This window comes from Bos javanicus, chromosome 3 (assembly GCF_032452875.1).
Source record: "Bos javanicus breed banteng chromosome 3, ARS-OSU_banteng_1.0, whole genome shotgun sequence".
NCBI classification, from domain to species: domain Eukaryota; kingdom Metazoa; phylum Chordata; class Mammalia; order Artiodactyla; family Bovidae; genus Bos; species Bos javanicus.
In genome coordinates, this window is record NC_083870.1 from 58,398,383 (window position 1) to 58,425,204 (window position 26,822).

The 26,822-nt window shown below is 36.0% G+C and overlaps 1 protein-coding gene and 1 long non-coding RNA gene across 4 annotated transcripts in view; one reads left to right on the plus strand and one right to left on the minus strand.

Annotated features, from left to right (window-relative positions):
• The window catches only part of COL24A1 (collagen type XXIV alpha 1 chain), a 398,952-nt gene that overhangs the window by 278,676 nt on the left and 93,454 nt on the right, over positions 1-26,822 (plus strand). For all 3 annotated transcript variants that reach the window (XM_061411389.1, XM_061411390.1, XM_061411391.1), the window contains exons 34-40: positions 3,158-3,211; positions 7,214-7,267; positions 7,929-7,982; positions 9,279-9,332; positions 9,474-9,581; positions 22,175-22,228; positions 23,838-23,945. In XM_061411389.1, the coding sequence (XP_061267373.1) occupies positions 3,158-3,211; positions 7,214-7,267; positions 7,929-7,982; positions 9,279-9,332; positions 9,474-9,581; positions 22,175-22,228; positions 23,838-23,945 (486 nt within the window). The remainder of the gene's footprint in view (positions 1-3,157; positions 3,212-7,213; positions 7,268-7,928; positions 7,983-9,278; positions 9,333-9,473; positions 9,582-22,174; positions 22,229-23,837; positions 23,946-26,822) is intronic.
• On the minus strand, positions 8,669-11,944 carry LOC133244356 (uncharacterized). Its single transcript, XR_009735373.1, has 2 exons — positions 11,613-11,944; positions 8,669-8,831 (listed from the first exon to the last, which is right to left on the minus strand). It is a non-coding gene; the product is annotated as an uncharacterized LOC133244356 (long non-coding RNA).

Genomic DNA, 26,822 nt, shown 5'->3' on the forward strand with positions numbered 1-26,822 from the left:
GTATCGTGCATCGAACCTGGACTGGCGACTCATTTCATACATGATATTATACATGTTTCAATGCTATTCTCCCAAATCTCCCCACCCTCTCCCTCTCCCACAGAGACCACAAGACTGATCTATACATCAGTGTCTCTTTTGCTGTCTCGTACACAGGGTTATTGTTACCATCTTTCTAAATTCCATATATATGCGTTAGTATACTGTATTAGTGTTTTTCTTTCTGGCTTACTTGACTCTGTATAATAGGTTCCAGTTTCATCCACCTCATTAGAACTGATTCAAATGTATTCTTTTTAATGGCTGAGTAATACTCCATTGTGTATATGTACCACAGCTTTCTTATCCATTCATCTAACCTTATATTTTTAAAATAAAATGACAAGTCACAAACTGGGCAAATGTTATCAGTAAAACAGGACAGGAAAGAGTTAATGTCCACAACATATAAAGAACTCTACAAAATTTTTTAAATGACTCCCAAAATACATGGGCAAAGAGCATGATCAGGCAACATGTAGAATATTACAAAAATCTGATAAACAAATGACAGAATATTCAACCTCACTGGTAGTCAAACATATAAAATTTTAAGATACTAGGTGCTCCGTCAATAATGAAAAACTTAAAAAGTAACTTATTGATAAAATAATATTCTATGCTGGTATGAATTTAATGAAATAGATTCTAATTTTATACATTGTGGAACGTTAATTTTTGCAGCCTTTCTGAAAGTTGACTTGAGGTTATGAGCAAATAATGCTATCATGTTTCTCTCAGTGTGTTTCTACTAGGGTAAAACAACATTCTGAGGAGAATCCATAAATTTTGAAATACTATGCATAACATGTAATAAACCATAATTGAAAAATATTAGTGACTTCTTAAAACCTTTAATGGCTGTGCTGTTGAGTAAGAAAATTTGTGATACCTACATACCAACCTTTTCATTCTAATTCAAATATTTATCTCAACTATTTGGCAATATTTTCTGATGTAACAGACTTAACATTCACTTACAGTCTAACTTGTATATAATAAAGCCTATAAAGCAAACTTTTATTGTAAAGAAGAATTAAAAACAATATAAATGTCTAGCATTAAGAAAATTATTAAATCATAGTACTGCAGAATGTTAAATGGAATATAATATTATATAGCTATTGAACACTTTTGTTGTGAAATATTTATAATATGAAATATTTGCATTTATAATAGACTCTTAAATATTAAACAGATAGTTATTTATAAATATGCTCCCACAAAAGAACTAGAAGGAAATATGCAAGTATATTTACAGTGTCATCTCTGTAGACAGAATTACAGATGATTTACTTAATCTGTTTCTTTTTATAGTTTCCATACTTTTTGAATATTTTAAATGAAGATTAATACAACAACTTAGAAAAACATTTTAAGATAACCAACCATGTTGCAACTTTTTTCCTATTAATACATTTTTTTAAAGTGAAGTGTGTACAAAATTGTGATGGAATATAAGCTCATAGAATTTTAGCTATCTTATAGTTTTCTGAATCTAAAAATCACCTTCTTTGTACTATCTTTCAGAAAGAGCAAAAACTGCAAACACCTTCTTTGGGTGGCTGGAAACATAGCATTAAATTGCAGTTGTCAAATAAGTGTTCTGGAGAAGGAAATTGCACCCCTCTCCTCTATTCTTCCCTGGGTAATCCCATGGACAGAGGAGCCTGGCCGGCTACAGTCCATGGGGCTGCAAAGAGTCAGACACAACTGAGTGAATAATACTTACTGAACAAGTGTTAATCTATCTAAAGTAATTTTGGATAGTTAAATGGCTTCACACACTAATTATTTAGTGTTTATTTACTTATACTATTAAGTATTACAGGGGAAAAGATCTCCATAAATGTCCCACATGCATTTTATTGCGCCCTAGTGATTATCCCATGTAAACATTGTTACAGTCATTCATATGAAATAGAAGAATTGTTCAACTGGACTCACTACTGTGATAAAATATATCATCTAGCAAACTCAAGCATATTTTCATTTCATTGGAGACCATATATTTGCTTCTTAAAAAATGCTACTTTGTTTGCCATATATTTTTCAGGAATATTAAGTAGATCTATGATTGTCATGGGAGGTTCCCAGGTGGTGCAGTTGGTAAAGAATCCACCTGCTCAATGCAAGAGACACGGGTTCAATCCCTGAGTCGGGAAGATCCCCTGGAGGAAGAAATGGCAACCCACTCAGTATTCTTGTCTGGAAAATCCCATGGGCAGAGGAGCCTGGTGGGCTATGGATCATGGGTCGCAAAGAGTTGACACCACTAATGACACACATGCACATGATTGTTATACTCATTAAATAAGACAATTCTGAAAGCCCTGGGCACTATATTAAATGTTTATTGAATGAATGAGTGATTTAGGGAATGAGAAAAAGAAAGGCACATCCTTTCTTTCCTTTTCCTTTGAATCCAAACAAAGCTTAATATTATTAACAAAAAAAGATGAATCAACTAAAGATTTAATTTTGTTTATACAGAGTAAGGGACTTCCCTGGTGGCTCAGACAGTAAAGCATCTATCTACAGTACGGGAGACCTGGGTTTGATCCCTGGGTCATCTCTGTAGACAGAATTACAGATGATTTACTTAATCTGTTTCTTTTTGTAGTTTCCATACTTTTTGAATACTTTAAATGAACATTAATACAACAACTTAGAAAAACATTTTAAGATAACCATGTCATGACTTTTTTCCTATTAATACATTTTTTTAAAGTGAAGTGTGTACAAAATTGTGATGGAATATAAGCTCATAGAATTTTAACCATCTTATAATTTTCTGAATCTAAAAATCACCTTCTTTGTACTATTTTTCAGAAAGACCAAAAGCTTAGTATGATCCTCTGGAGAAGGCAATGGCAACCCACTCCAGTACTCTTGCCTGGAAAATCCCATGGACGGAGGAGCGTAGTAGGCTACAGTCCATGGGGTCGCAAAGAGTCGGACACGATTGAACGAATTCACTTCACTATACAGAGTAAAGTAATACATTGATAAATGTATTATGTGTTGTTAGATATGATATATTATAATTATATGCATGTATTAATTGAAATATAGAGTGAACTTTGTTTCTCACATCTTAAATTTTGTTTTAATATAGGGACCACGAGGACCACAAGGTGATGCTGGACCTCCTGGAGAAATGGGTGCTGAGGTAATTTTTCTTGGGGTTGTTTCTTGTTGGTTCACCAGTACTCAGTATTTTTTGTAAGACTTTTCAAGGGTAAAGTTGATATCTTAGATATATATTTTGAAGAATAATTTTATAGTACTTTAATATTCAGAAAATAAAATCTCAAGTTTTATTAAAAGCAGGGATAACTGTTGTATGAGCCTAATTTTATACATGTAACTTTCTCTTAACAGTTCATTTAAATAACAGAACAAAAAGTAAATATAACTTTCTCTTTACTGATTTAGAGTTAACGTTGATAGCCCTTCACTCCATTATAGCAGAATATTGAAAAGTGACTCATTCAAGATATATTTTAGAATAATAAGCTCCTTATGGCTCCTTTTAGCCACACCATGGCATGTGCCATCCTCGTTTCTGACCAGGGATCAAATCCATACCCCCTGCATTGGAAGTATGAAGTCTTAACCACTGGACTGCCAGGAAAATTCCCTCAATCACTATTCTGGCATATTTTCCTCAATGGATCTACTCAATCCCTACTTTGTATCACAACAGAATCGTCTCCTACTCTGTTAACAACAACAACACTTCAAGTTATGAGCTATGACTTTCCTCTGCTTTCTTTAGTTTCAGAGGACGTAGCATAGTATAGATTATCAGCACTGGCTTTTGAATCAGGTTTGGATTCAAAACCAATGTCTGCTACTTGTTAACCATTTACCTTGGGCAAAGAAGCAGATTATGATGAACATTATGATGATTTTGATTATGATGTGCAGATCATAATCAGCCCCATCAACCCCATGATGATGATTATGATTATGATGAACGTTCTCTGCACTCTCAATGCAGGGTGCTTAGGTTCAATCTCTGGTCAGAAAACTAGATCCCTCATGCTGCAACTAAGAGCCTGCGTGCCAGAACTAAAGATCCCACATGCTGCAACGAAGATCTGGCACAGCCAAATAAATATTTAGGGGAAAAAAAGATAAATGTTCAAGCTTCTTCATGAGTATGTAAGACTTTTTTATTTGACCCAATCATTTCTCTATAATTTCATCTATCCTTACTCCTTATTTTGACTTTAAGAATCTCTACTGCCTCATGTTTGCATGTTCCTCCTCATACTATGCTGTGTTCCCTTATTCTCTCTTTTCATATGGTTAACTCATACTCCTCAGGCTTCTCTGGTGGCTCAGTAGTAAAGAATCTGCCTGCCAAAACAGGAGATGGGGGTTCAGGAATTGAAGAAGATCCCTGGAGAAGGAAAAGGCATTAGAAAAGCTATCTAATAGCTCTAACTGAGGCCTCTCCCTTTGGCTTTAATTATTGATTTCCTGTTGTCTTCTATATATGCACCTAGATAGCCTACAAAGTTCTCAAATTCAAAATATCTAAAGCAAACCCATCACTTTCACACTGTTATTCTTTTTATTCTTATCTCACTGAAAGATGCCACTTATGTCCAGTAACCTCAAACTGAGAGCTTTCCCAGACTCCTCTTCCTCCTTCATCCTGTCCAATCTGCTGTGCTTTCCCTTTAATAAGCTCCCACCAGTGTCTCAACTCTTTCGTTTTCTTTGTGTTCCTATTGCCAGTGCTCCTTATTCCATATCTCCTTCAGCTGCTATTATTCCTTAGCTGTTTGTTGCCAGTGTATCTTTGTCATATCTTCCTTGTCCTTGAAATTTTTTATCAGCTCTCAGTCTTTAATAAAATGCCAATTACTTAACATGTGAAACAGTGTTCTGCATTGTCTAACCTCTGCAGACCTGTTCAGCCACATTCCAATAAAACTGTTCTCCTCCTCTAATCCCGTGATTATGCAATGCCTTTTTGCCATGCACTGTGAATTCACTGAAAATCCAAGTGTGGCTGCGATATGATCCCTGACTCCATCAGCAGTTTATAATCTATTCCAGAAGATAATCATGTAAAAGATGATTATACTTCAATCTGTTAGACCCAGTGATGGAGACATTCACAGGACTTTATAAGAGTACAGTAGTGGGTACATAGCCATAACTGGATAAGGGGAAAAAGACTTGTTTGTGTTCAGATAAAGGCAGGGTACTGAGTTTTAAGGAATGAGTATGAGTTTGTTGTTTCGTTACTAAGTCATGTTTGACTCTTTTGCAACCCCACTGACTGTAGCCTGCCAGGCTCTTCTGTCCCTGAGAATTTCCAGGCAAGAATACTGAAGTGGGTTACCATGTCCTTCTCCAGGGGATCTTCTTCAATTCCTGAACCCCCATCTCCAGTTTTGGCAGGCGGATTCTTTACTACTGAGCCACCAGAGAAGCCCGAGTATGAGTTAACCATATGAAAAGAGAGAATAAGGGTACATAGCATAGTATGAGGAGGAACATGCAAACATGAGGCAGTATAGATTCTTAAAGTCAAAATAAGGAGTAAGGATAGATGAAATTATAGAGAAATGATTGGGTCAAATAAAAAAGTCTTACATACCCATGAAGAAGCTTGAATATTTATCTTTTTTTTTTCCTAAATATTTATTTGGCTGTGCCAGATCTTCGTTGCAGCATGTGGGATCTTTAGTTCTGGCACGCAGGCTCTTAGTTGCAGCATGAGGGATCTAGTTTTCTGACCAGAGATTGAACCTAAGCACCTTCATTGAGAGTGCAGAGTCCTAGCCACTGGACCACCAGGGAGGTCCCTAAACGTTCATACATTATGGGCTATAGTGAGTCACTGTAAGGGCACTGGGCAGTGATAAAGTCTTGTGTGTCTTTGTAAGATCATTTTAGCAGCCTCGAGGAGGATATATTTAAGAAGTCAAGAATGCAGACATGTATACCTTCTAAAAGGCTGTTGCATTGAACTAGGTAAGAAATGATAGAGGCCTGAACTATGTGAGAAGGAAATGAATTTGAGAAATGTTTGTTGTATAAATTCTGGAGAAACTGCATATTTGTGGGCTATGAAAAGCAAAGGGAAAAGAAAGTCAAAAATTATTTCCAGATTTCTAGGTGCAACAGAATGGATGGCAATATTCTTTCCTGAGACAAGTAAGAAGAATGTTCATCATAATCTGCTACTTTGCCCAAGGTAAATGGTTAGCAAGAAGCAGACATTGGTTTTGAATCCAAACCTCATTCAAAAGCCAGTGCTGATAACGTACATCCTCTGAACCTAAAGAAAGCAGAGAGAAGTCATAGCTCATAACTTGAAGTCTTGTTGTTGTTTTTAACAGAGTAGGAGACGATTCTGTTGTGATACAAAGTAGGGATTGAGTAGATCCATTGAGGAAAATATGCCAGAATAGTGATTGAGGGAATTTTCCTGGCAGTCCAGTGGTTAAGACTTCATACTTCCAATGCAGGGGGTATGGATTTGATCTGTGGTCAGAAACAAAGATGGCACATGCCATGGTGTGGGCAAAAAAAAGAATAGTGTTTGAGGAAAATGGTTAAAGACATGTAAAAGCAAGTATACCTTACTAAAAGTCAAGCTGAAGTGGGAGACTTTGAATTTGCATCAGATTAATAATGATGTGGTTAATAATAGGTAGCAATTTCAGAGAAATTTCTATTTGCCTAGCAGTATCTATGTATTTTATCATATTAGTAAATTCTCACAATACTCAGTGAGGTAATGCGGTTATTCTCATTCTGCAAATGAGGAAATTGAGACATGAAATGGTTAAGCAACTTGTTCAAGAGCAGTAAGTAGTAGTAGTGGCAGAGCCCACATTCACACTTAGGGAGCCCAGTCTCTTAGTCACTATACCTCTCAATATGTAATGATGCCACTTTGCACAGAGTATAATTTTTCCACTGATACTCAACTAGGAATGGAAATAGAGAAGGCAATTCAAAATGCTACTCCAAGATTGGCATAAGAAAGGAGGTACCACTGAGATCAGAAGATCAACCATTGGATTTAGCCTAAGAATAAAAAAGCCAAGGGGTGCTGACAGATTGGGTGAAACTGGGGACTAGATGAGGTAGTAATATTGGTGAAGGAATGTGTACAATGTGCCAAATCATTCTCTTCTAGGGACCACCAGGTACTGAAGGGGAATCTGGTCTGCAAGGCGAGCCAGGCACAAAGGTAACAGCCCTTAATAGTCAAGGAGAGGGTCTCAAACCTTTCACCACTGACCACTATGTTTGCCATATTGTGGTGAACACCCACCATCTTGGAAGCAGGTAAAGAATAGTAGATAAAAATAGAAAGTGTTCTCAAATGAGTCAAAAATATTATTTACTTATCTATATATATGTATGCTGCTGCTGCTGCTGCTGCTAAGTCGCTTCAGTTGTGTCCGACTCTTCATGACCCCATGGACTGCAGCCTACCAGGCTGCTCTGTCCATGGGATTTTCCAGGCAAGAGTATTTACATATATATATATATATACACACACACACACACACACACACACACACACACACACGTATATATGGGAAGGAATACAAATGAAATGGAGAAGGAAATGGCAACCCACTCCAGTATCCTTGCCTGGAGAATCCCATGGACACAGGAGCCTGGCGGGCTGCAGTCCATGGGGTCACGGAGAGTCAGACATGACCGAAGTGACTGAGCACGCACAAGCACAAATGAAAAAGCAAAATTATTATAAATAATCTGAAGAAAAGGAACAAACACTGTTTTGGAACCCCTATCTTCATAATATGCCCTGCATAATTATTAGACATGCAGACATGCAGTTTTAGTAGAAAAGAGTTTAATCTTCTCCTTTGTTTCTTCAGGGAGATGTTGGACCTGTGGGCAGTGTTGGAGCTGCTGGGGAGCCAGGGTTACGGGTAAGTGCCTACTAGAAACCATTTTGATGCACTGGCCCACCTATCTTAGCAATTGAAAACTCAGTGTAAAGACTTAAACGATTGTATAGAAAACTTCTCTTGTATTATAGAAAATGTTTGTCTTTATTTCATAATTTGAAAAGCTGCATGCTGAACTCTTCACATTATTATTTAATAGCATTGAGAGCCCTAACCTCACACATTCTTTTCGCAGAATCAGGTGTACTCAGCAGAGTCCTTGCCAAATGCGTGGGGTCACTGTGCATGTCACTGATGTTAGCATGAAGAAGAAATTCACAAATACTAATGATCAGCTCTCATGCTGTTTCTTGACCTAGCAAGAACAGATAAGGCATTGAAACATAATTTGTGTTTAGAAAAACAAAAAACTAAAGGCATGCAAAGTTAATACATTTCAAAGAAATAATTAGATAATTATAATGAGATAGCTTACATTCTAATACAGACAGTGGTTCATTTAAGCTGTGGTAAGTTTTTTCCCAAGATAACAGGGACCAAGATAATTTTAAGAGACTTTCTTTTTTTTCTTTTTTACTGAGAAGTAAAGTTGGGAGATGTTTTTTGCATCCAGTTCCTTTCTTGTTCATTTTTCCTCTTTTTTTCAGGGGCACAGACAGTATGAGGTGAGGGTAATGAAAGTATCAGCAGTGGGAGCAATGGGCAGCTGTGAAGACACTGACTAATTTATTTTTAAATGGTTCAGGTCACAGGAGAACTAGTACTTCTTTAATCACTTCATAAAGTGTAGCTCTACATTTACTTCTGCAAGTTCTAAGCCGGGAAGACAGCTTCCAAATGTACCAGGGCTTGCTCTGAATGTTGCTTCTCCTGTGTAAGAGAGAAAACACAGACCTAAAAATCTGGTACACTGATTTTAACTGAATTAAGTTGTATTAATCCATGTAAATTCAGAAAAGCAAGCTACTATAATTTTATGAGATTCAGGATTTACAGTCTTTAAGAAATGTAGATGTAGGTGTCTGTTTCCAAAGCTACCACATGAATATATATTACCCTTAATTATCTTAAAGTTGTTAATATTCCAGGACCCTCTTATTTGAATTTACAGTGCTATAACTCTTTATATCATCTTCAGAGTTATTCTGGGCAAATTAAATCATGTTTATTATATTGTTAGGTAGTCCTTATAAATAAAGTAGAAGTAGGAATAAACGTACATAAAACTGCTACTTCTATGGATACGAGGAGCAAAAGATAAAAATTAGGATAAATGATTTAACAACATAATAGATATTATTTTCTGCTGCCAAATAGGGTGAACCAGGAGCTCCTGGAGAAGAAGGTCTACAGGGTAAAGATGGATTGAAGGTAAATTATGCTTTTAACATTATGATTAAGGTAGATGTTTTTGAGAAATCTTTAAAATATTATACTTAATTTTCTATGTGCCAGCAAAAATCTCCTTATTGCATGCTATAATTTTTCTTAAAATTTTTTTCTGGGTTATAGGGGAACCCAGGAGGAAGGGGACTTCCTGGAGAGGATGGAGAAAAAGGAGAGACAGGCTTACCAGGGACCACAGGGCCTTTGGGTGGACCAGGTCTGATGGGCCCTCCGGTGAGTACCGCGGGGTTCAATACTCAGTGAACTCAGCCTTCTACACACACACACACACACACACACACACACGTGTGAATCATATACACACATTCTTGACCCCCTGTCCATTTGGTGTTTGAAAGTGTAGAATTATGGCTTGAGTGAGGGACAAACCAGGCACTGATTATCAGCCTTCCTAACATCCAAGGAAAAAAGATCCTTTTCCCATATGTCACACAGGCTATTGAACTTCTTAATTTTTTCTCTCACTTTGAGATATAATTGACATATATAAGTTTATAGTACATGACATGTTGATTTGATATATATACATAAATATTACTAAATGATTACAATGGTACATTGTTTTATTTCAGCTTCCAGAATGCCCTTTAGCATTTTTCTGTAAGGCAGGTTTAGTGGTGATGAACTCTTCAGCTTTGGGTTGTTTGGGCAACTCTTTATCACTCCTTTATTCCTGAAGAACAGTTCTGGGTATGCTGCTGCTGCGTCACTTTAGTCGTGTCCGACTCTGTGTGACCCCAGAGACGGCAGCCCACTAGGCTCCCCTGTCCCTGGGATTCTCCAGGCAAGAACACTGGAGTGGGTTGCCATTTCCTTCTCCAGTGCATGAAAGTGAAAAGTGAAAGTGAAGTCACTCAGTCACGTCCGACTCTTAGCGACCCCATGGACTGCAGTCTACCAGGCTCCTCCGTCCATGGGATTTTCCAGGCAAGAGTACTGGAGTGGGGTGCCACTGCCTTCTCCGAGTTCTGGGTATAGTGTTCTTCATTAAGAGGGCTTTGTTTTTCTTCCCATATTATAAAGATGTTATCTCATTTTCTCCAGGTCTGTAAAATATGTACTGAGAAACCTACTTATAGTTTTATTTGAGCTGTTATATGTGATGAGTCACATTTCTCTTGCTACTTTTAAAATTCTCTCTTTGCTTTGATGGTATAATTACAGTCATCCCTCAGTTTCCATGGGAGATTGGTGCCAGGACTGCCACAGATACCAAACTCTTCAGATGCTTGAGTCCCTTACATAAAATGGCATAGTAGTTGCATATAACCTACCTACATTCTCCTGTATACTTTAAATCACCTCTAGATTACTTATATACTAGTAAAATAAATACTATGTAAATATGTTATAAATATAGTATAGATGCTATGTAAACCATTGTCATTGCATGGCAAATTCAAGTTTTGCAACTTTCTGGAATGTTTTAAAAATATTTGTATTTAATATTTTGATAATATTAATAAAATATTGATATTATTAATATTTTCATTGTTTGACTCTGCAGTTGTGAAACCTGCAGGTACTGAGTGTTGACTATAATGTGTCTCAAAGTAGCCCTTTTTGGATTCAACCTATTTGGGATCCTTTGAGCCTCAAAAATCTGGACAACTATTTCTCTCCCCAAGTTTGGGATGTTGTCAGCCATTATATCTTTAAATATTCTTTCTGCTCATTTCTTTTTTTATTCTCCTGGTATTTGCACAATATTGTCCTACTTGATGCTTTCCCATAAGTATCCTAATCTTTTTTATTTTTGCTCTTTGGGATAATTAAAATCACTTATCTTTGAGTTCATTGATTCTTCTGCTTGGTCAGGTCTGCTGTTGAAACTGTTGAATTCTTCAATTCAATCATGGTATTTATCTCTAGGATTTTTGTTTTGTTTATTCTCATGATTTCTATTTCTTTGTTGAACTTCTCATACATTGTTTTCCTAATTTCATTTAGTTATCTGTCTATGTATTCTTGAAGTTCACTGCACTTTTCTAAGAGGAATTTTCTTGCCTGGTGTGTTGCAGTCCATGGGGTTGCAAAGAGTTGAACACAACTTAGCAGCTGAATAACAACAATTCTTCCCTGGAGAATTCCATGGACAGAGGAGCCTGGAGGGTTACAGTCCATGGAGTCACAAAGAGTCAGGCACAACTAACACACTATTCTCAATTCTTTGTTAGACAGTTCACAGACTTCCATTTCAATTATTGCAGTATTTTAAGTTTCTTTTGATTTTGTTATATTTACCTGTTTTTTTTATGATCATAATATCCTTGCATTGTTGTTTGCACATTTGAGTAAGTGATCTCCTCTTCCAGATTTTATAGGTTTGTTTTGGCAGAGAAGGACCTTCACCAGTCTCTTTGCTTGAGGAAACTGGATGGGTCTGCTTATAGTGTTTGTGGGCAGGCACAGCTTGCTACTGAGATCTCCAGTTTAGTGGGGTCCCTACCCATATTGTGAGGCAACAGGAGAGTTGCCACTGGCTGGTCTCTGCAGTTGGGTTGGCCACCTGGCTAGTCTCCACATAGCAGTGGGGCCACTAAATAGGCACCCTGGTTGGGTAGGTATGCTGGCTCGGTTCCATGTCAGATGGGGCCATTAGCTGGCTTCTGAAGTTACCTCTGGTAGGGTATGCTCTCAGGCTATGTTCCCTGGAAGGACAGTAGCACTTGTTGGATTCTGCAATTAGGCAAGGCCTCATGTTACACTCTCTAGGCAGATGTGGCCCTGGTAGGACCCCATATTCAGGTAGAGCTGCAAACATGGCTCCACAGTTGAATGGAGCTACAGGCTGTGCCTCAGGTTTGAACAGAGTTGCTTTGTAATCAGTTAGGGCACTGGCTATGCTTCTCTGTTGGATGAGGTCACTTGCCAGGCTCTCTGATTAAGTGGAGCATCCAGCTGCATCTCACAGATAATACTCCAAGGTAGGATGGAGTTACATTGCCTGGGTGAGGTTACAGGCTGTTTTTATAGTTGGACAGGCTGTAGGTGAAACTGTTGCTGAATAGGGCTGTTAGCTGGACCCCACAGCTGGGAAGTATTTAACTTAGACTGGACTCCAAGCCTTCCCAGGGTCACTGCTCAGATTCCCTGCTCTGCTGGCTTGGCTCCCTACCTGAGCAAGGCTGTAGTATGGACTCTACAGCTGCCTAAGTTCTCAGATGAGGCTTTCTGGTCAAGCAGGATGGGAGCCCATGCTTAGCTATTGAGCAGTGTTGTAGAATTACTCACCTGCCCAGGCAGGGCCATAGGCTCAAGAGCAGGTATGAACATTTGACTGGGGACCCACACCACTCCATTATTCTGGCCTGGAGAATTCCATGGACTATACAGTCCATTACTTTGCCAGCAAAGGTCCGTCTAGTCAAGGCTGTGGTTTTTCCAGTAGTCATGTATGGATGTGAGAGTTGGACTATAAAGAAAGCTCAGCACAGAAGAATTGATGCTTTTGGACTGTGGTGTTGGAGAAGACTCTTGGAGAGTCCTTGGACTGCAAGGAGATCCAACCAGTCCATCCTAAAGGAAATCAGTCCTGAGCTTTCACTGGAAGGACTGATGTTGAAGCTGAAACTCCAATACTTTGGCCACCTGATGCAAAGAGCTGACTCATTAGAAAAGACCCTGATGCTGGGAAAGCTTGAGGGCAGGAAGAGAAGGGGACGATAGAGGATGAGATGGTTGGATGGTATCACCAACTCAATGGACATGAGTTTGGGTAAACTCCCAGAGTTGGTGACGGACAGGGAGGCCTGGCTTGCTGCAGTCCATGGGGTCACAAAGAGTCGGACACGACTGAACGATTTTCACTTCACTTTCCAAATCATGCAGAACTGCAGCCAAGCTCCCTGATCAGACAGTGCCACCAGCTAAGTTCTGCAGATAGGCAGACCACTGGCTGGGATCTCTGTTCAGGTGCTGCTACAAGCAGAGATGAAGTCCAGTAATACTTTAGTGCTGGTTACTATAAGTCTTGCCCCTTTGCCCATCTCATCTTTTCCCCAGTTGTCAGGCCCTCAAGTTCCCCAAATGATCCTCATGCAGACCTCACTGGGCAACTCTGGAAACATCTTGCAACAGTAGATGGGCTGAATATCCACTTTGGGTTCTGTTTTTCTCCACAGGAGAAGCTATAGATCAAATGGGTTCACTCTGCAGTGCTGTGTTGGCCTGGGGAAAAGACAATGCAACCCAAATGAAACCTTTCCTTCAGCTTCTAATGTGGCTATTCTGTCTCTGTGATTCAAGAACCTGCTTCAGCCTCACCCTCAGGTTCCAAGCCACACTTCTTGAGACCTGGGTTTCTAGGATTCTTGATAGTTTCAATTTTTTTAGAGGATTCATCAGGACTGGACCCACAGAGAAGCCAAATAACAAGTACTGAGTTAATGTGGTTATCTTCCTGAGAAGTTTTCTCAAATTTGTTTTTACATAAGAAGGTCATTAATAATTATTAATATTTTAGCATAGATTTTTTTTTTCAGACAACTGGCCTAGTTCCCTAAGAAAATACTAAAGTTATTTGGAGTGGTGGTGGGGAGGGCAGCAGGATACAGAACTAACAAAAAGGTCTACTCATGCCGTAGGACAACACAGCCAGGAATCCCAGAGGGATGATGCAGCATGACAAATGGTGATGGGCAGAACAGAGATGAAAAAGGGGCTCAAAACAAGACATGAAAAAATGATAAACACAGACTTCATCTGCTTCATAACTTTTCCCAGGAATAATCCTGCCTTGTACACATCTTTGGTGCCTTTTTTAGTAACAACACATGTGCATTTCTTTTTTATTCTTTTTGTTGTTCTTCTTGGAATTTTAAATGCCTTTTAGCTCATAAGCTCAATAAAAATACCATGGCATATTTTTTCAAAAGAATTTTATGACCCAAGGAGCTATTGCTTAATCAGGCAGCCTGATGTTCGATTTATTTTTGCACTTCAAAATAATTCTTCCTTAGGCAATGTCACAAAGATGCTACCTTAAAAATTCTTTTAAAAAATAAGAGAGTGAAAAATATTAATTTTTTTCCAAGTAAAGAGATGTTCTTTTTACTTTCTAAAAGATTGGTAAATGAAATCTGGATAGAAAAATAAGGCAAGGGAAACATCAGTAACAAATTCCCAAATCCAAGATGTAAACTCTTTGAACAAAGGAGAACATATTGTATTTCATGCTTGAAATCTGCTCTAAAACAGACAATTCAGTTGTCTAAATGCATAACTCTGCATGAGAAAAAGAGCTTGAAAGCTTCTGTGAAAAAAACATCTGCCATCATTCATTTCTTAAAAAGTGTATCACCCTGGTATTTAAGATCTAAACAGATGTGAAGCTATGTACTCTAAAGCTAAGTAGGTATAAATGAAATTGTCTTGTTTTATTCCTTTACAAGAAAACTTGATTGGATTTATTGAAGTTTAATTTTCCCATCTGTGTAGGGTGGTATAATATTAGGTAGGAGTGAATATCTTAAGAGAATCTGAAATTAAATAATGCATACTTTTCAAAGAAGCTTTTTCAGTAGAGTCTTAAAAGTGAAGTCAAAAAGATGAGAGGAAGAGTTAGAAATATTTAGTTAGAAATAGAAAAGAATGAGGTATACATGAGTCTTATTTCTAAGACAGTTTCCTTGGAAACCCTGAAAAGTAATCACTTTAGAAATCTGAAGTCAGTGGCATTAAGGAGTAAAAGGTTATCTAAATCCTTATCTTCTGAGTGATTCATATAATTCTGGTTTTAGACTTGCCTGTTCTGAACTGTTGTGTTGTAAGGCAACACACAGTAGAAAGAACCATGCACTGTCTACTCTGCAAGAATTGTTCAAACCCATAGTCTATTACTAAAGTGCTGTACATTGTTGAGGGAGCCATTCTTTGGTTTCTTAGTTTACACATTACACTTAATAAAGGGGTTGGCGCTCTGCAGAACCCCTATGATGATTGTGTCAAGGAGGATGCTGAACTGGAAGGACTTTGTTTATTCTTTATCTGCTTGAATCAGAGAAGATTCTTCCATGTCTGGTTAACATATTAGCTTCTATACAGGCTTTTTTTGAGAAGAAAAGGTTACATAGCCTTAAAAAAAATTAGCTTGGATGTTTCTAAATTTATGTTAGCTTTACAAACTGTGACTCTGTAGAAATTTTCTAAATTTTTAGAAATTAAAAAAATTTTTTTAATTTTCTGAATTTTTATGTAGTTTCTAAATTTTTGTTAGCTTTACAAACTGTGACTCTAAAATTTTTCCATTCACTAATTCAGTGAAGTTTATGAGTTCCTTGGATGAGCCAAGAACTCTCTGCTAAGCTTTGGGAATACCAAGGAGAACAAGATGAGAAAGGTTGCTGATGTCAGATTTGACAGTATCATGAAGACTGAGTAGGCAAGATCACTGCAGGTGGTGGTTAATGTAGTGATGAAGATAAACAGGATGATGATAAAGGACAGCTGGTTAAGGGAAGGGGAAAGCCAACTAGTTACGAGAAGAGAAGCTATTTACACTAAGGCAGTGAGGAAAGGCTTCTCTAGATAGGGGAGGATTGAGCTGAGACCTCGAGAGTGAAGAGGAGCCAGTGAATGAAAGAACTTTGGGAAATCCTTCAAGGTAGGTCAAATAGCAATGGAATAGCAAGGACCAAGATGGGGAAGTAAGAATGATCTAGGTATTTTTGGAAAACTAAAAGGAGTTTGTTACAGCAGAGTGAATAGTGAAAGTTGTTTGAGATGAGCTTGAGGAAATAGGTAGGTAGCAAATCATGAAGGACCTTTTAAACCATAGTAAAAAATTTGGCCTTATTTAAAGTATAGTAAGAAGCCACTGAAAGGTTTCAAGCAGAAGAAAAATATAGTCTCTAATGGGAACATTCTTTGTAATTTCCAAACTTTGTTTAACAATGTCTAGTGTTATTGGTTATCTCAAGGGATAAATTAATTTCCAGGGAAAAAAATAAACAAGATAAATTTGAATTACAAAAGCATGTGATGTACTGAGAAAATTTAATGAGGGAAAGAATGATTTTTTCAACAAATGTTGCTAAAACTACTGGATACCCACACACTAAAGAATTAATTTGGATCTTTCCTTATGCTACACACAAAATTAACTCAATCTGTGTCATAGATCTAAATTTAAGAGCTAAAACTATAAATGTCTTGGAGGACAACATAGAAGGAAATCTTCTTGACCTTGGGTTATGCAAAGCCTTCTTAGATAACACCAAAATTACAAATAACAAAGAAAAACAGATATATTGGACTGCATTAAAGTGAAAAGTTTTAGAACTTCAAAGAACACCATCAAGAAAGTGAAAAGACACCATAGAATGGGATAAAATATTTGCAAATTATATGTGATAAGGGACTAGTATCCAAAAATACATGAAGAACTCTTACAACTCAATAATAAAAAGATAATTCAATTGAAAAGTGAAAAGTCTTTAAACAGATATTTCTCCAAAGAAGATATATATAGTTGGCAAATAAGCACATGAAAGATACTCAACATCATTAACTATTAGGAAAATGCAATAAAGCCACAATAAAATACCACTTTACATCCACTAGAGGGAAAAAAAAAAAACAGAAAATAATAAGTGTTGATGAGAATGTAAAGAAATTGGAACTCTTATACATCATTGGTTGGATGTAAAATGGTGCAGCTACTTTGTAAATCAATTTGGCAGTTTCTCAAAATGTTAAAAACAGAGTTACCATATGACCCATCAGTTCTTGGCATATACCCAAAAGAATTGAAAACAGGATTCAAACAAAAATTTTTACATCAATGCTCATAGCAGCATTATTTATGATAGGCAAAAAGAAATAACACAAAATGGTCATCAATTAATAAATGCTTATTAATTAATGTAGTATGTTCATACAATGGAATATTATTTGGCAATAAAAAATATACTGATCCATGCAAAAAAAAATATTGATTCATGCTACAACCTTGATGAACTTTGAAAGCATTATGCCTAGCAGTCAGTCATAAGAGACCACATAATACAGGAAATATCCCAAATAGGCAAATCTCTAGAGTCAGCGAATTAGGGTTGCCTAAGGCTGGGACTTGGGAGGAAACTGGAAGTGACTGCCATTGGGTACAGGATTCTTTACGGGGTGATGGAAATTGATTCTAAAATTATGGTGATGGTTGCACAACACTATAAAAACCATTGAATCATACACTCCAAATCAGGGGTTCCCATCCCCCAGGCTATGGACCCCTACTGGTCCAGGACCTATTATGAACCAGGCCACACAGCAGGTGAGCAAGCAGAACTTTGTCTATATTTACAACCATTCTCATTACCATGCAAGCTCTGCCTCCTGTCAGATCAGAGATGACATAATAAATGTAATGCACTTGAATCATCCTGAAACCATACTTATCTCCCCCATCCATGGAGAAACTGTCCTCCATTAAACCAGTCCCTGGTGCCAGAATGATTGGGGGTTACTCCTTTAAATAGATTCATAATATGGTATGTGAATTATATCTCAAAAAAACATCATTTTTAAAAATGGATGTGATGTGTTACTTCTGAGACTACAGCTACTCTCACAAAGTTAGATCAGTAGGGAATCCCAAATCTGTCCTCTGTGGTGTAAGTAGGCTGAACATCGAGGCAACTATTCTCTGTCAACATGACATGTGTTTAAAGGGATTCTTATTTGTGTAATCATTGAAGAAATCTATTAAAACATGCACATTGAGAAATGATTGCCTTTTTCTACTCTGCCATGCAAGTCTCTAAATACAGAAATAGGTTGCAGTGGGTCATGTAAACTTTTAAAAGCCAACATTTGGAGAAAATTATCACTGATGCATTTCAGAAGAAACACAAAAATAAACCAGCCACACCCCAAAAAAGAAAAACAAGCTATCTCTAAATAGGAAAAAAGTGAATGAAAGAACCAGGAGAGATCTTTCTGATTATAATGACAGAAGAAAATACAATGTAGAACACAGGCAATGTCTTTTCTCACACATAATGAGCTCTTCAAATATGTTTTACAGTTTATTGTGCAGAAGATTTCTAACAGGTCCATTTGTTCTATTTCCTAGAAGCTAAAATGTATAAAAATGTCACTATCCTTTGCCTTTTATTCATGAACTTTGGTTTTAATTCCAGCAGATAGTAAATTTTTTTAAAGGTGTTATCTATTTACAAATAGATATCTAGTAGACCAGCTGATTAAGGCTAAATATTTTCTTCTTTGGGCATCCATTCTATCATTCATTTATTAAATGTTTATTAAGCATCAATTATATATGAGACACAGTTCTGGACACTGTTACAACAATGAACAAAACAGACAAGATCTCTGCTGTCATGGAACATGCAGTGTAGAAGGACAGTGTGAACAAGAATAATAATTTCTGATAGTTATAAGCCCTATGAGGAAAATAAAACATGGTTATGGGATTTTGAATGCCCTGATAAAGGGGCTACTTTAATTGGGATGGCCACAGAAGGACCACCTGAAGTTACATTGAGCTATATGCCTAAAGATAAAAAGAAGCCAATCATGTGACTATCTGAAAAGGAGTATTCTAGGCAGAGGAAACATCTAATGCAAATGTCCCAAGGTAGAAAGGGTATTTATTAAATGCCCTATTTTAAAAAAGGAAGGGTCCAAGTAGTAAATAACTGGAAAACAGGATGTCAGAGAAATAGGAGGTGGCAGATCACATAGGGGACTATAGACCATGATAAGAGGTTTGAAGATTATTCTGATTGCAATGGGAAGCCATTTGGAAGGTTTTACATAAGGAGAGATGTTTGATTAAAATTGTTCATGATCATTTGGGTCACTCTGAAGAAATGGAACCTAAGGGTAAACGTGGGTCAAATCACTTAGAAGGCTGTGGCAGTCATGTAGGCGAAAAAATGATAGAGTGACTTGGAATGCAGGGGAGCAATAGAGATAGAAAATACTAGCCAGATTCAAGACATCTTGGAGATATAGTTGACTGGATTTGCTCATGGTTTGGCTGTTGAGAAAGAAGGAAAGCATAATAAAGAATAAATCTGAGTTTTAGGTGAGCAACTGAGTTGTTGCTCATTACAATTACGTGTGTAATAGGGTTACAGATTGGTACTTTGACATGTGCAAATATAACATTTATTTCTGGCTAATCTGGTTTTCCTCACAAGCCCTAACTTAGATTAGTGGGGAGTGGTTGGGGAATTGAAAGAGAAAGAAAGGAAACTTTTATATCCAATTCAGTTAAAAGCTCAATCTATTCCTATAATTTAGTAGTCTCTTTGGGTAAAGCTCAGACTCTTATGATGCTTAGTCTCTCAAATGTATCAGTCTTCCACCTCCCTCTTTTCTTACTTCCTAATACTGACTCTGTGTTTGCAGTGGTGGCAAGGATGAGGAGGCCTTGGATCTAGAATACTGGACAAAAGATGGGAACTAGTGATTCCCATATAGATGCTGAATTACTGTATAAAGAGATATTCATTCTTCCTTTATAATCAGGAATATGTGAATTGAAATCCATAATAATATATCATTTTGCTCCCTTGAGATGGACAAATTTTAAGTCTGATAGTATCAAACATGTAAGATTTGGAGTAATTGGAACTCTTAAAGGTTGCTTTTGGGAATGTAAATAGGCTAAAACTCTGGAGAATAAGTTGGCAAAATCTTATGTACTGAAAGGTACATGTATCCTGCAAGCCAGCAATCCAATTCCAGAGTATACACCCTCACCCAAAAAACTCTTGACGTAGGTATATAGAGGTAGGTGCAAGAGTGTTTACTGAAGGACTGTTTGTAGCATAAAAAAAAAAAAAACAAAGAAAACTACCAGAAGTTCATCACTAGGGAAATGGCTAAATAAATTGTGGTTTGATTACAAAATGGAATCCTACTATTTAATGTTGTAGCTCAGTAGGAATGTGGGAATGTGGGAAACCCAGGTTTGATCCCTGGGTCGGGAAGATCCCCTGGAGAAGGAAATGGCACCCCACTCCAGCATTCTTGTCTAGGAAATCCTATGGACAGAGGAGCCTGGCAGGCTATAGTCCATGGGGTCACAAGAGTCGGACACAACTTAGTGACTAAACCACAACCACCACCACTACAAAATGTAAGTAGAGACACTAAATAATTTCAAAAACAAAATCTTGTTCTAAAAAAATTTCAAAAGAATGTGTAAAATATGATACTGCTTATTGAAAGTTTCAAAAGACGCAAAATAAGCATATAATGCTTGGGAATATATACAAATGGAGTAAAAGTGTAAATAAATGCATGGGAATGATAAATTGAGGACAATGGTTGCACCTGAGTGAGGAGAGAAGGTGGTATGTTTGCAAATATAAGTGCATATATGGGACTTCAGTCTTGTGTGTATTTTTGAATGTGTGTGTGAATAGCTTCTATTTCTTAAAGTGGGTGGTAGACACTTGGGTGTTTATTATACCTTTTATTAATCATCTTTTATACATATTTAATTATTACATAATACCCTTTGAAAAGGCAACAGAAATTAATGAGAACTGACATTTCTTGAGCTCTTCAAGTATAAGTCTAGTCCTTTCTCATTCAGTCTTAGTAACTCTTTGAAGAAGTATTAATAACACCCCTGCTATATAACAGGAAACTGAGGCCTTTAGAGGTGAAATAATCCACCTATAGTCATACAGCTGTTAGGTGACAGAGCCAAAATATGAAACTAGAGCAGTGTGGCTTAAATGCTCACGTCGTTAACCTCTGTAAATGTTAATCACCCTCTCTTAAAAAGGCCACGTTAACCACAAACAAGTCTCACGTTAGTGCAACGATCATTTCAACCTCTGGATGCAGCTGGAACCACAGCAATAGAACTTAACCGCTTTGGTCTCTAAATTCAGCGGGTTTTCTGAGGCTAGAAGAACATTTGCTCAGGAGCACAGGGCATGAGTCATTTCCTTAGGTATCTGTTTATTCGTTTAACAAATATTTATCAAGAGCCTCCGTTAGCACAGTGGTAAACCACAATTTATTTCTTGTCTACATCATTTTTGCCTTTTGCCAAGTTTTGGGACACAAATTTGAAATTTCCATTTTCATTTCCAACTAATGCAAGGAATGCTGTGATTAATTATTAGCTATTTTTGAATCTGTAGCCTGGCTTACTGTGGATCTCATTTAAGCCTAACCATTGTTGACCTGCAAATTCATATGACATTAAAATATTTTAACCACTTCTTACTTTAAAAAAAGTGTTTATTGAAAACTTTTAGTCTACTTTTGTATAAATAAAATACAGATTGAAATAAAAATATTGTTTTAAACAGTTTAATATGGCTACCTCCTTTCTCTAAATGTGTTTCCCCTTTCTCCGTGTTTTTTCCCCCCACAGATAAAAGAGTATTTGCTTAATCGTACCCTTCAGTGAGATTTTGAGATTCTCCCTGACAATGTATTAGATATATTTTATAATCCTGTGCATTCAACAAGATGTTGAACCCAAAGTAGCTCAGAGAACTGCTGACATGGATACATTTAGGTTGACTTTAATTACTTTCTCAATGGCTGTGCTAAAACCAAGTTATTTTCCCTCTGTGATTAAGAATGGTTTCATTTTGTCTATCTTGACTAGTTTGTATATGTGAACTTTACTCACTAGTAACGGCTGGGCCTCTAACTCATCATGACCTCTTTTTAAATAGTTATACAAGCATAGTAATGTTGAGAAGTAGCCCACATTTTTACTTAGTGTTCAAGTCAGTGATTATGTGATATAAGTATTTAAGCATTCTATCTGGTTGTGTCTCTAATAATTTATTTCCTTTTTTATTCAGGGACCTGAAGGAATTACAGGAATTCCAGGACAAAGAGGTCGTCCAGGAAAGAAGGTAATTTTTTTTTTTAACATCTTTTTATGTTGGTTTTCTTTATTCTGATGTACACATAGCTCCATAGCATACTGTGATGTTTTTATTTGTACTAGAAATAAAGCATTAAAGAGCTATGGCTAAAAAGGCACAATTGTATAAATTAATATTTAATTCCACATAGGAGTACTTTTTACCTTAATTATCTGAAGTCAAATTTTTGACTTTGTCATTTCTAAAAAGATCTTTGCCTTTTCTTCTCATCTTATCAGAAATTATTTAGTAGACCGTGGGCATGAAAAGAGAGAAAAGAAAAAATGCTATACCATTTGTGCCATTTAATAACAACTTTAGTAAGATATTTAGGGGAGAGAAGTATTATTAGAATTGTTTCTGGCTTGTTTGAATATATTTTTCTAAATTGAAAAGGTTAGTATTGATTTTATCTTCCCTATATATTAACTAAGAGACACAAAACAGTATGTGTTATTTGCTTCCTTTTACTAAGAAAATGTGATGTTTGTAAAATTTAGTACTTTATAATAAATAATTGATACTTGGATGAGTCAATAATTTGTTCAAGTATTGGTGAAACAAAAATTATTTTCCCATTATAATATAATAACTCTGAATATATTTACTATAATTAAGTACAAATCATACCATATTCTAGTTCCCAAAATTGAATTATATCATTTCTGTGAATATGCACCTAATCCATCTTTCTCATAACTTGAGGGCAGTATAAGAAATAATAAAAGATAAAAGTGAATGAGGTATATTTTAGTTACCATTCTCAGTCATGAAATAATGCCCAATATTGAAGTTTCTTTTCATCATACATAATGTACTTTCTAAATGGTTTTACCAGTAGGGCAGTGCAGATCCTTACAGCAACCTGTGAATTATTATGAATTACCAAAAATTTCCTGACTATGATCATAGTTTAGTTTTTCTTTGTGTCTACTTGATTATCAATAATAGAACTGAGTTACCATATGTGGAGAATAAATTATAACATTTACTATTTAAAAGCAGCTGTACTTTGATATTAGAGAATGATCAGTTAGCCTGTTGGAAAACAGAAGAATTGGTTTTCAGATGGATATAAAATCATGTAAAAATGTTACAGATTTTTAAAGACAAACTCCAACCAAGTGATGATGTTGAGTATACAGCACTGCCCACTAGAGCCTTTATACATTAAATGTATCTTTGGGGCACTGAAATTCTCGGTAGAAACAGGCTTGTCATAGGGCCTGTGTTTTCTCAGGACATGAGTAAACATATGCGTGCATGCATTTGTACATAAATACATAACAAGTTTCATGAATAAAACACTTGGTTATTTGTAATTCAGCATGAGCACCAGACTTCCCTGCTTATTTGCACAAAAAATTTTGTATTCTTTTTTCCAAAATTACTTTTGATTACATTTTTAAGGTAACCCAGGTGGTATGGTATGTTGTTATTGTCAGTCGTGGTCTGTAGTACTAGTAAGTTAAAACAAAGTGACTATTTATAGAATTTTGCCTACAGCATCTCCTCTGGAGCCATTCAGGTATATGATGTAGTTGATTAAGTATAAGGGTTTTTTCTTACTTTTCTCTCTTACTAATGGCATCCACAGGGTGATAAAGGACAAATGGGGCCCGCAGGAGAAATTGGAAGCAGAGGTGCTCCCGGACAATTTGGGGAAAGTGGTCTTAAGGGTGCCAGAGGAACTAGAGGTGCTGTGGTCAGTATTTGATTTGTCTCCAAAACTGAGTTCACTGCGGATGGAAAGAAATGTATCCATGTCTAAAAGCTTCATCTCTTGATTAATTTTACAGAGAAAGCAAAAGTTCCATTGAAAATAATCTACCTCCATGGGATATGGAGAATTGTAAGCATTCCACAGTACTTAAATGGCTTAGTGGTTTCTGGACATGAAAAAGGAAAGGGGAAAAAAAATCTCAAAATGGAAATAAAATATGAAATAAGATTTTTAAAAATCAGATTATAACTCCCAACCTAAGTAGGAAAGTTTATAAAGTTGTACTTAAAATCAGGATTTAATATCTGTATAAAATTATGCTGTCATGGTTGACAAATTGCTTTGAAAATTAGATTACTCAAAAATGGGTTTTCTTTATATGCTTAGACTCTCATGCTTATCTAGAGATTATTTCTTTATAACCATCTGTGGTAAGTCTCCAAAACAGCTACCGATTTTTAATCTTTCATATGAATTTTGCATGATATTGGAAGCAAAGATCGCATGATACTTTTGAAACTGTAATATCAAAATTATGTTGCTAACATATTTGAACTTGTTCAAAAAATCACAGAAGAAAGGGATGCAAAATATTTAAGAGATTATCCAATTTAGTCTTTTGAGTATTTCATAAACTTATATATCAAATCCATATGTATTTCCTAGTCACCGTTTAAATGTCACAAGTGGCTTTTCACCAAGTCTTTGGAGAGTATTGAATAATCTGTTGTCTGAAGAAGGTTTTCCTTAGCCGCATTTTAGAGGAAAATCACATGAAGGGATATATTGTTTAGACTGGAGTATCAAAAAGCAGTCTCTGATGGGGAACTCCTTTAGTTGAAGCTCTCTGATGTTCTAAATGCGATTACTCTATCTGTTATCTCCTCAATCACTTACTGTCAATTGTAAGACTCCTCAGCCTCATTTTAAGTGTTCCATTCCTTACTGTCATATTACTAAGTCAGGTAGTATGTACCTCCTTTTATTTAAATTGCTAATATTTTTCTTCTATGCCCTATGAATTCAAATATGGTATATAATGTGATACCCAAGAGTAGAATTGCTGGATCATACGGTAGTTCTGTTTTTAATTTTAATTTTTTGAGGAGCCTGCATACTGTTTTCCATAATGGCTGCACTAATTTATATTCCTACCAACAGTGAACAAGGCTTCCCTTTTCTCCACATCCTTCCCAACACTTGATATTTGTTGTCTTTTTTGTAACAGCCATTCTAATAGGTATGAGGTGATATCTAATTGTGGTTTTGATTTGCATTTCCCTGATCATTAGTGATGTTGAGCATCTTTCCATGTGCCTGTTGGCTATCTTGGGAAAATGTCTGTTTAGATCCTCTGCCCATTTTTAAATTGGGTTGTTTGTCTTTTTGATGTTGAGTTGTATGAATTATTTTTGTATTTAGATATTAACCCCTTATCAGATTCATTGTTTGCAAATATCTTCTCTGATTCAGTAGGTGACCTTTTGGCTTTATTGATTGTTTCTTTGACTGTGTAAAAGCTATTTTGTTTGATATTGTCTACTTATTTTTCCTTTTGTTTATTTTACCTGAGGAGAGATATAAAAAAAAAATATTTCCAAGACCAATATCAAAAAGCATACAGTCTGTGTTTTCTTCTAGAAATTTATGGTTTCAAGTCTTACATTTGAGTCTTTTATGGGAATACTTAATATTAGTTCTTTTGATGTTTGCAAATCTGATAAATGAAAAAGTATGTCTCATTTTCTTTCTTACATTTTCTTGCTTGCAACTAAATAAATTGTACTTTTTCCTCTGAAAGTTGCCTGTTCATATGTACTTTACATATTTTTCTATTAGACTATTTTCTTTTTCTTAATTGCAAAAACACCTTATATAGTTTAGATAATATATTTTTGTTAAATATGTTGCAAATATATTACAAATATATTTCCCTTTCTATCATTTATCTTGTTTACACTATCTTTCACTGGACAGAGGTTTTAATTATTACAATCAAATTTGTCAGTCTTTCTGTTAAAAGTCTAGGTTTTGTTACATAAAGTATATAAAAATATACTTCCATATCCTTTTCCTAATATTGTTACCCTTAGCCCTGTTAAAGCATATGGAGTTTATTTTGCTATAAGTTGTAAAGGACTAATTTCTTTTTTCCATGTTCTTAGCCAGTTGTCTCAATACTATTTAATAAATCTATTTCCCAGTTTTCTGAAATGCTACCCTTACTGTAAGCTACTCTCAAATAATGGTCTGTTTTCATTTTCTATATTTTCTTTTCTCAATTTTTTAGTTTATTACTAGGTACCACACCATTTAAATTGTTACAACATTACAGTATCTTTTGAGATCTAGAAGGGCAAATACTTCATAATTTATTTTTCTGAAAAGCTCAGCTCTTACTATGATTTCGTCTGTTTTTTGTTTGAACTTTAAAATACAATTCTGCAAGTTCCTTTAATATTGAATCATTCATAGAAATAGAATTACCACATTCATTCTATGAATGATTAACATATGTCTTTTTATTTACTTATATCTTCTATATCCTTAAAGCTTTGTTATTTCCTTTATCTCTGTGCTTACATCTTTCTTATTAGGTGTATTGTTAGTTTCTTACAGATTTTGTTGTTTTTAGGGTGGTCCTTTTTCTAGTTCATCTTCTTACTAGTCTATGTAAGAAATCTTTTTTAAAAACTTTATCTTTATTTCAGTGAATTTTAATAATTCTAAGGATTCCTTAGGTAAATAATTGTATCACCTCCTCATATTTATTGTTTATTATCCTTACTTATTTCATTAGTTAGAACTTCTGGCTGGTGTGGCATTTGGCTGTGCCTTAATTTCCTTATCTCCTATTTA